Source organism: Durio zibethinus, chromosome 21, assembly GCF_047325235.1.
Source record: "Durio zibethinus cultivar Kanyao isolate XHJ-2024 chromosome 21, ASM4732523v1, whole genome shotgun sequence".
In the NCBI taxonomy this organism is placed as follows: Eukaryota; Viridiplantae; Streptophyta; class Magnoliopsida; order Malvales; family Malvaceae; genus Durio; species Durio zibethinus.
The window spans coordinates 14,555,164-14,566,100 of NC_143182.1; the positions used below are offsets into that span (position 1 = coordinate 14,555,164).

A 10,937-nucleotide genomic window follows, 5' to 3' on the forward strand; every position below is an offset into this window, starting at 1 on the left:
AAAAATATTTATTTTTGAAATATTAAAAGTATGAAAATTTTAATATTATTTTAAATAGTAATAGTTTAATAATAATATTTCATATTAAAAATATTATATTAATATTAAATACTTGAAAATTACTATTTATTTTTAAAATATTTAACATAGTATTGTTATTAAAATATTAATTTACTTAACATAAATTATTTAAATAGTAATATTTAGTATTAAAAATGTTTAAAATATTTATACTATTAAAATAGTAATAAATTTATATTGAAATATTTATTATTAGATCATAGATATTATTAATTTATATTTATAATTAAAATAGTAATATAAAAACATTTGTCATTAAATATTAAAACTTTTTTATTTTAAAAACGGGGTCTTTGTTAAAATTTCAAATTTTAAAAAATAAAATTTCAACATCAATTACGTTTTTTATCTTAAAAATGCAGTTTTTTTTTTTTAAATTTTAGAATTTCAAAAATAAAATTTCAGCATCCACTATGTATTTTATCTTTAAAAAGCTTTGTAAAAATTTTAGAATTTCAAAAATAAAATATCAATATCCACTATGTTTCTTGTTTCAATATCCATTATATTTATTATTTTAAAAACCTGATCTTCATTAAAATTTCAAAATTTTGAAAATATAATTTCAACATTCATTATTTTTTTTATCTTAAAAACATGATCTTTGTTAAATTTTTAGAATTTTGAAAATATATAGTTTCAACATTCATTATGTTTCCTTATATTAAAAATGTGATTTTTTGTTAAAATTTAATAATTTTGAAAACAAAAGTTTCAATATCCATTACCTTTTTTATCTTAAAAGCATGGTCTTTATTAAAATTCTAAAATTTGAAAAATAAAGTTTCAACATTTACTATATTTTTTATTTAAAAAACATATCTTTGTTAAAATTTTAGAATTTTGAAAATAAAATTTCAACATCCACTATATATATATATATATATTTATTTTAAAAACATAATCTATGTTAAAATTTCAAATTTTCAAAAATATAGTTTTAACATCCGATACATTTTTTTCTTTAAAAATGTTGTACTTGTTAAAATTTAACAATTTAAAAAATAATGTTTCTATATCCACTATATTTCTTATCTTAATCTTTGTTAAAATTTCATAATTTTAAAAATAAAATTTTAGCATCCACTATATTTTTATCTTAAAAAATAATATTTGTTAAAATTTTAAAATTTTAAAAATAAAGTTTCAACATTTATTATATTTTTTTATCTTAAAAATGTGGTTTTTGTTAAAATTTTAAAATTTTAAAAAATAATTTCAATATCCACTATATTTTTATCTTAAAAATACAGTATTTGTTGAAATTGTGAATACTAAAAATCACATTTATTTTGTAATTTTAAGAAACTAAAAAAGATAATATAATATGAAAATACAATTAAGTGATGGTAAATGAGATAAAATTTTCACTTTTCTTTTAGAACCTAAAAAAACTAAGGAGAGAGTTTTTTTTTTTTTTTCTACTTTCTCCTTTTTTGGTATTGTTAAAAATCTTAAAAAAATCTCAACAATCACATTATGTGAACTAAATTAATGAATCAAATTAATAAAAATAAGATTCCGACCAAGAATCTTACTTTTTTCATAACCAAATGACTCCTTACTAATTTTCAAAACGCTTTACCAGTATTGTAACCTATATATAATTTTTTATTTGAAAATAAATTTTTTTCTTGTGAGGAACATAAATTTTTGTATGGTGTAATAAATAAATTTGACAATTAGTGTATCTATATTTATTTATTTCGTGTTAACTATGAAAATTATCATATTATAATTTGTGTTGGCATACAAAAAATTAAACAAATTTTTTTAATTTTTAAAATTTATGTATAATTTTTAGTAAAATTTTGAAATCATATCATTTTCGTGTAACTTTTTATATTATTTTTATTATATTATGTGTAGTGATTAAAATTACCAAATGAATCAAATTTGTTAAGTGTGACAACTTTTTAGTTAATTCGATAACAAATCATTTTTTTATTAAAATTTTCTTTAGAATATCCAAATTTGTATTAATTGTTGGAAAGTAACAACCATTCTTAGGATCACAAAATAATTCAAAGGGTCGCAAAGCACATGTTCAAATGATGTCCAAAACGGGGAGTAAGATTAGGTGGTATTTTTTTTGGAAATCTGAATGGAATTAAATCTCATATAAAACCTTTGACAGATATTAAAAGTAAGTATATATCATAAAATACACTTATAAAAAGAAATTAAGACAATAATATGAATGCTTATAGTTTTATCAACTTTGAATATATTAAAAAAAAATGAAGTCCAATTATCAATGGAAAAGCGGACATCTTTTGTAACATGAATGCATATGGGATCTTGCTTTAGGAGACAGAGCTAGCGGCTGCATTGCATGCTCTATGGAAGGAGGCAGATTTGGCCCGGCTTGGACTGGGGGGATACAATTGTTTATTTGGAAATAAGGGTTTGAGTAGAGATATTAAGTTCGAGTTTGTGGTGTTGTAGTCTTGAAAGTTGACAGTCTTTGAAACTAGAGAATGAGAGACTGCTTTCTAAAACATTTTTCTAGAGCTCATCAAATTCATCACAAAGTGGTGATGTTCCTAATCAAGGAACTATAATGCACCAGAATGATTAGATAATACATGTAAAGAACCATCTACGGCAGCTCATCTTCATCCTCCTAGCCAATAGCTAGTCACTTTCTTAATTATGGATCATGCATTTTGCTATCTAAAAATGGATGTCTAAGAAAGTTTTTTTTTTTTTTGGTCGAAAAAGTTTAAGGTGAGAGAAGGCTTCTCCATTTCGAATCAGGTAGTCGGCAAGCTTCATAAAGGATTTACATTTAATTTACAGATCAGTAAATCTCAACTTAGGCCTTATATAACAAAAGATTTGAACTTTACTAACTCAACCAATCCCGCGATTTCTAACATGTCAAAGTAAGCAACCACTGGCCAAAAAAACACGGTAAGCAACCATATGCCTTGGAATAATAACTTTTAATCTATCACCTAAAAAATGCTGGCAAGAATAACAGTGCCCAACAAATCTGGCAAGACATCAATACCAGAGTAATAAGTGCTTAACCGATGACCTCAGAAATATTTATATAAAGGAAGATCAAAGGCAAGGAAGGAACATAAATATATAAAGTCTTTGTCAAGTCTTTCAATATCATATATATAAAACTGATCACATGCATTTTGTCTGAGGCTCAAGGTTTCATAGTCTTACCAAATTCAGTCACTGCTGTTTTTATGTCAATGCAGGTTATGCAATATGCTCTTGAAACCATTTACAAACTTCCAACATCAAGAAGCATTTATCTAGTAGGTAAGATATTAGCTTATGAGCATTAACCATATTTTGCAAGCAAAATTTAGAGCATCCATCCTGGGATAAAGCCATTGACTTGCTGAGCATGAGACGTAGCAGCTATCTGGTCTGAAGCAACAGGATTATACCTGCAGCAGGAATTAAATTAAAGAGATGAAGAATTGGGATAGACAAGGTAGTAAGTAATTATGATAGTAATCTAGATATTAGAAGGTTAAAAGAATTAAGGAGTTGAAAGCCTACCCTATCTGCAAAGTTGGATTGCATTCCAATGGCTGAAATAACTCCTGAGATTGAGCCTGCTGGTTATTGAATGATACACTTTGCTCGCCACCCTCCCATGATGCTCGAAACTGGTTTCTTGCACTGATTTCATCAAGCTGCCAAAAAAAAAAAGTATGCAGCTGAAAATAATGGCAAATATATGAGAATACTACCGGGAAGGGCAGAAGGCCAGAAGAACTTAGATCTGAAGAAAGTGTCAGACTCATCAGTTTTTCATAGTATCTCCAATTTCACATTCTTTTTGGATCTTATGGGAATTCAAGTATATAAACTAGAAATTTCCCGGAGCAAGGGTGATTTGAAGGTTTGTTAGTCCCATAAGGAGGCAAGAAATTAAAATGATCCAAGCTGCTTGATATCAGCTTGCGATTGACTCCTATAAATGCTTGCCTATGGTTACTTGTATATTATATTACTGAAGTTCATCTAGTTCAGATTTAAATTTCTATAACTCTCTCAAATTAAATGAAGGTGGATATACTCACCGCAAAAGCCACGTCAGCAAGCAACTTTTCCATCTGCTTACATACGGATGTTAAGTGTTGTTTATCCTTTCCATTGTATACAAATTCATCTTAAAGTATTTACTGTCACATACTTGTTTGCTTTACAATTTATGTGAACATCAACTGAATCTTACTTAAAAATTAGGCCCAACTTTGTACTCTGGAGCTTCAGTTCAAGTTTGTTTAAAGCCCTAGTAGCTATACTCATTTGATTTTGTAAGCTATGCCACTGAAGTTGAGTTATGATCATTCAAGCTAGCATATCATAGTCAAAAGTTCATGAACAACAAGCTGTTATTTTTATAATTTAAGATGTGGTTTTACCTTCATTGACAAAGCTCTGTTAGCTTCCATCAGCATTTGTTCCTGCATTTAAAGCCGGTTAGCCTGTTAGTATATTAGAAGCACAAAAAACTTTAGCAGTGTGTTTTTTTCCAAAATTCAGATACCTTATTCTGAAGATCAGAAAGCTGGTCAAGCATATATTGGGTCTGTAAAGGAGATTGAATTAAAATAAATGTTAGAACATGAAAGGTGAAGAAAGAAATGCAATGAAAAGCTAATCATACCATAAGAGTACTTCATAATGTTGCACAAGGTATGATTAACTTTTTCATGGAAAAAAACTAGTATATACTACTCCTTCCATCCAAATTGTTTGGTTGGTATTAATTTTTACAGAGTTTAAGAAAAAAAACTTTGATTTTAATATATTTAACATTAAAATTAAAATTAAAATTTTTTTATAAAATTAAAGTTCCATGACTTTTAATGTTAAAAAGCAAAAAAAAAAATTTATAAAAATAATTTTAAAATATAAAAGTAAGAGTTTTAGATGATAAAAAAAAAAAAGAAAAAATGACATAATTTTGAAATATCACCCCCCCCCCCCAAAAAAAAAAATGATGAACAGAAAAAGGGGACAGAGGGAGTATACGCTATCTTTAACAGCTTTATTTAACAGAATGCTTGAGTTATGATTTTGCATCCATTATTTGATATAACTAGCTGCCAAATTTCATGCTCATGTTAAAACTACTAATCGATCCATCTATTATTATTATTATTATCTAAATTAATATATCAATGCAATAACTAATAAGAAGCCAACAATTGTGTGATATGATGGCAGAGTGCTGAATTTTTAGTTCTACTACCCAAGATTCAATCACCGATAATCTCAAATATAATAAAAAACCTAATAAGAAGTATGAGGATCCAAGCTTGGTTTTTTACAATTTGCAATAGATGGTAAAGAGGCAGCCAAGGGTGTACTACTATCAAATACTACAAAATTGGAAAAAGAAAACCCACAAAAAAGAAAAAAAAGTTATCAAACTGACCAAATCAAGGAATAGCCTGCTTTCACCTATATTTATTTTGAACTATCAATAAATTTGAACTTTTGGGTGAGCAAAAAGGATAAAAAGAATTGGAATTTCAACTAAGATGTCATTACTCATTAAATTGTACGTTCTCTTAATTTCTCTAGCTACTTCTAACATCTTCTGTTGTGACTTGTTAATGAGCTACCACATACACAAAACTATTAACCCTCCCTTCAGATTTTTAAGCAGAGGTAATCATATCAGTAGTTCTAAAGGCAAAAAGTTTAATAGATTGTAATTTAAATAGATTACTGATGAAAGTGATTCTTCTAAAGAAAGATGAAACTTTGTACCAAAGTGCAACTACGAGAGGGGATAACCTGTTAGAAAAAACCTGATTTGAACTGAACTCATGGAATCTAAGATTGGAACATAATAATAAAGCTGAAAAAGCTTGATGAACATATTGAGAATAATTAGCTTGGAAAAGATCCAAATTGCATAAGCCTCAAGCCAAACTTGCAAGCAAGCACAATAGACTTAAATAGAAAGATCAAATGCAACTTTATGCCTCCTATTATCATAAAAAAAATTAAATCTTTCTTCCTAAATTTACATATAGAATAGACATTCTTCCAAAACTTGGAAGAATGTTCTCCATCAAAAACCTACCTCTTGAAATTGCAAAGGAGAGAAAAAGGGAAGAGGGGAAAGGGGTTTGGATGATGTAAATTTACATACATGTAAAATCCAGTTCAGTTACCTTGGTGGAGCGGACATGTTTCAAGGATGACTCTAGTTGACGCTCAAGCTGCTCAAGCTCCTTCGAGTTCAAGGGGCCCAAGTCTTCACCAAGAAGATTTCTGTTGAATCAAAGACCAAACAAAATTGCACATAAAATTGCTCATATTAAAAAATTTAGAGCAGGAGTAAGTAATTAAAATCCTAATGTTGACCTGTCCAATTCTTCCAAAGGCATACATCTTCTCAATCTCACTTACAAAATCAGTTCAAAACACAGAGATAAATGCAAAAATAGCCTATCAAGTTAATCTAAAAATCCAAAGCTAAGTATGGTTGTTAGACTGATCACCTTTGAGTGCGTTGTAGGGCCTCACATCTAGCTTTCAGTTTTAGGTACTCCTGGTAGCTGCTCTGCTACAGCAAAGATTAACAATATGAGACACTATCAATTAAGTCTTTATCTATGGGTACAGATTGGAAAAGACTATAGTTGTTACATTTATCAAACAGTTTATGAACATACCAAGCTCTCAAATTCAGTTACAGCAAAATTTTGCAATGATAAAATTATGGTCATATTCTCACCTCAAGCTCCTTGGCTGGCTTGCTAACTTCCACTGCACCATAACTGCATTTTTGATATCTATCAAGTGTCTTGAGCATGCTGGGAGGAAGGCAAAAGTGAGAAGAAATTTATCATGAAGCTAAATTGAACATTGAAAAATTAAATATTTTTGCATCGAAATATTCAAGTTCATGTACACACTGAGCTAATTAGTACTGCATCTTGGATAATAATCAACTTCTTTTGTTGGCTATGAGCATAAGATTTTGTTATGCTCCACTGATATTATAGAGGCTAGAAAGGGTAACAAAAACACAAGTTATAGAAATTAGCCACGTAATATTGGAGCAGATCAATCCAGAAAACCAAGTTTTAATTAGAATGTATCACAGACAGATATGCGTGTATGTGCGTGTTCACATGGGTAGACACATTCACATATAATTATTTAGAAAGAAATGAAGTGAATGTTGTCCAAAGTTTAGTTTTTTGTAAATCTTGAAAAATAGGATGATCATAACAAAAGTATTTCAATTTGTGAGCTAAAATCTAAAATCCTAACAGCGAATCATGTTTGGGAACGTATGAAGCATGCAGACATAGAACACACCATTACCTTCTGAGCTAATTGAAAAATTAATGGAATCATTTATCTCCATGAAGTGAAGGAGAATTATGAAAGACTGAAATCAAGCAGGTCAGCCACAACAATACAATCACTTGGCAATACTATATAGTTCATGAAATCTTCTATTTCCTTTCCAAGTTAAAAGTAGTATGCATTTTCTCTCCGCTTAAAATAAACCCTTTTCTATCATCTCTTATCTCTTATCAATCTAATAACACAAAACTTTCTTCATGACTTTGGATCCCACCACACCTTGATGTTTCTTTTTTACTATCAAACCAAGGCTTAAGTGGCATTAGAACATTATTTTATTGCCCCAAGTAGGGAGAAACCAATGTTGAAACTTTGTTAATCATTGTAATTTGATACTTATATACATAATTTGATTTTTAATATTAATAAAATACATAATAAAATGCAGCATATAATCCAAAAACCTCATGGCAATGTTCAATCATGAGAACCTATAAAGTAATGATCGGCATGAATCCAACTTTAGTAACGTGGTCCTTGGTCAAAATTATTGATTCCGTTAATGCTTTTTGAGTTTGTAATTTTAAAATAGAAAAAAAGATTGTGGATTCCTTGATATGAAATTTTAAATTTATAAATGTTATTTTTTAAAATAATTTTATGAATCAATTAAATTAAATTTTAAATTCTTTAAATTTTTTTTATTTTACTATTAGTATAGTAAAACACCAAAAAATGTAAACAAGAAAAAGGAATTCAAGGCATATTTACCATGAAATCAACTTCACATCCAATACATTTATGCTTGCAAAACTACATTCAAACAATCAAAGTATTAAAAAAAAAAAAAAACACCCTGAAACTAGGTAGGCTGCTGATTATCCATTGAGAAATTATCGTGTGGGCATTTCAAGACAAGACAGCCTATTAAGCAAGGGTAACCCTACTGAGGACATGACATTTGTATCTATCGGTGTTCAAACCTTCTTTGGAAAATACTTGTACTAAAATAAATTTAACCCATTTTATACATGACTAATCAATTAGCGACTAATAAAAGAATTTAATTCAATTGACAAAGAATTAACTGAACAACTACCAAGGTGTTACAACATTATAAAGAACTTCTGTTCATATGATTTCTTAAACAATGCATATATATTATAGTGTTTTTTGCAAGAAAATTAATGAAGATACAATAATAATCATAATCAAACATATATATGTTTAATGATTTAAAGTTGTACTAATATGTCAAGACATATAAATGGAACCATAAGTTTGAAATCCTTATTCAAAGGTGAAATCTAATTCCTATTATTGCAAAATATAAATTCGCAAAACCTGGAAAACCTCTATTAAGAAGGACAAAGAAGAAATACTGTTATTAAAACTTCAAAATCTTCACCCTAACAACCTCTGAGTATTGAAATGTTGTATAAAACAAATCCCTAGAAAAGGAAATCAATATTTTAGTAAAAAAATAAGAATATTTGGCGATGACCTGGTTTTTATGTATTTAATTAGGAAAATATCAGAAATTTTGGCAAATGGAACTTGATTCATTGAAAAAAGTGCAAATAGGGGAATTTTCACAAAGAAACAACAGTAAGAATGAAGAACCTGCTGTTTTACCTAGATCTGCCATGAAAAGTATGATAGTTCTACACCAACCTGAAAAGATATTCATGTATAGAATATTGCAATGGCAGACTTTTGGATAAATGGAGCTCATGAATAGAACTAAAAATTCATTGTCAGGAGGGGGAAAGAATTGGCCAATGAATTAAAGCCATTTGAGCTGAAAAAATAAATCTACTGAACTTGTAAACAATTTCTAGAACAAGCCTTGAGAAGAAAACCTAGAAAAGTTTATATATATATATATATATATATATACACATTTATTGGATAAAGATTCTTATTTTGTTGCTTAAGATGAAAATTTGTAACTTAATCATTAGAAGAAACTCCAAAAAAATTGACAAGGTCTAAAAAGTAGATAACTAATCAAAATTATCATGACTACACAAAAAAATTAATTAGAGCTAAACAAACAAAAGAAAACCATAAATCCAATTCAGATCTTATATCAAACCAAAAATAAAAAATAAAAACCTAAACCCTAAGCTCAAAAAAATCAGAAAAAAATTAAAAGAAGTTCATAACCAGAAAAAGTAGGAAAATTATAGCCTAAAGAAGGTCTTAAATCCTCATAAAAAGAAAGTACTCAAAGAAGACAAGCATCAAATAAATTGAAAGAAAAAATATTTTGAAAATCAATAGAACGAAGCAAAACAAATTAGCAAATCTCACATGTCAAAACGGCAAAAAAAAAAAAAAAAAAAAAGAAAAGAATGGAAGAAAGAGCAAAAGGTTTGATACCTAGCACTGCTACAAAACTCATAGAGCTTGCCACGGGTGGAGAAAATGATAAGAGCAACCTCAGCATCACATAAAACTGACAATTCATAAGCTTTCTTGAGCAACCCATTTCTTCTCTTTGCAAATGTAACTTGCCTGTTTATCTTGTTCTCTATCCTCTTCAACTCTACTCTTCCTCTCCCCATATTCCTGCTTAAAAACCCTTTTTATTTTTTGTCTTCCCTTTATTTCATTACTATATTTATACTAACTATACTCTACAAGTACAGATTATCACTATTTCTCTATGCATATAATTGTTGCCTCTTTTGTTAAATTATATTTTTTTTCTTTGTTCTTGGAAGCAGCTGCTGGTTGAATGGCTGATCTTTCTTTCGCTAAGTCAGGCCTCACGTCCCAAATGTAACCAAATTTGTGAAAAATAAAGAGAAAAGTTAGGATTCTTGACACCCATCAAGAGCAAAAAGCAGAAATAATATGAGAGAGATAGAGAGAGAAAACGAGAGAAATTTCCATGAAATATTTGGTTCCTTGTAAGAGTGGTTCCTCTTTCTACTCTTTCTAACCCCTAAAAAAAGCTCTACAATTTTTTTTAATTATAATATTATAATTATTCAATCATTATGTGAACATCCATTTCTTATAAATATAAACTCTAAATAATATAAAAATATAAAATTTTAAAACTTTATAAATGTAGATAAAAATTATATTTTATATTTCACCACTATCATAATAATTTTTATATTTTATAAATCAATTTCCTGTTTCATATAATCTTCTCAAAATTTTATTGATCCTTTTTTGAGTAAAAGTTTTCCCCATTCTCAATTTCAGCGATTTATATACAGTCTTCTAAGAATTAACGTGTGTCACTGAAACGGGGCTGAACGCGTGTAGAATCTTGCGAGACGACATCACGCCCCAGTCAGAGCGTGGTTAAAAAACTCCTTTTGTTTTAATTCGATCAATTCTAGTTGTCTTCCGACGTATCGCAACGTCGCGTAACTTAAAACAGGTGTCGGATTTTCGTTGGTTCCAAATCTCTATCATTGCTAAGGTCTTTATTTTTACTAATTTTACTTTTCCGTCCCGACCCGGGTGGAAAATTACAAAGAGTCATGAATTTTCTAATTTTAAAACTGTTTGATTTGCGA

The 10,937-nt window shown here is 28.4% G+C and overlaps 1 protein-coding gene across 3 annotated transcripts; it reads right to left on the reverse strand.

Moving 5' to 3' along the window:
• Positions 1-3,157: 3,157 nt before the first annotated feature.
• Positions 3,158-10,327, reverse strand: LOC111305701 (agamous-like MADS-box protein MADS2). Of its 3 annotated transcripts, none has more exons than XM_022903435.2 (8): positions 9,781-10,327; positions 6,815-6,893; positions 6,579-6,640; positions 6,249-6,348; positions 4,607-4,648; positions 4,482-4,523; positions 3,610-3,746; positions 3,158-3,494 (listed from the first exon to the last, which is right to left on the reverse strand). In XM_022903435.2, the coding sequence occupies exons 1-8, from the start codon at positions 9,963-9,965 to the stop codon at positions 3,410-3,412; spliced, it is 732 nt and encodes a 243-aa protein (XP_022759170.1). In that variant the 5' UTR covers positions 9,966-10,327; the 3' UTR covers positions 3,158-3,409. The 3 variants fall into 3 exon arrangements, with proteins under 3 accessions (XP_022759170.1, XP_022759168.1, XP_089607080.1); XM_022903433.2 differs by having other exon boundaries at positions 6,579-6,643; XM_089750954.1 differs by lacking the exon at positions 9,781-10,327 and adding an exon at positions 9,070-9,246.
• Between the last annotated feature and the right edge of the window lie 610 nt (positions 10,328-10,937).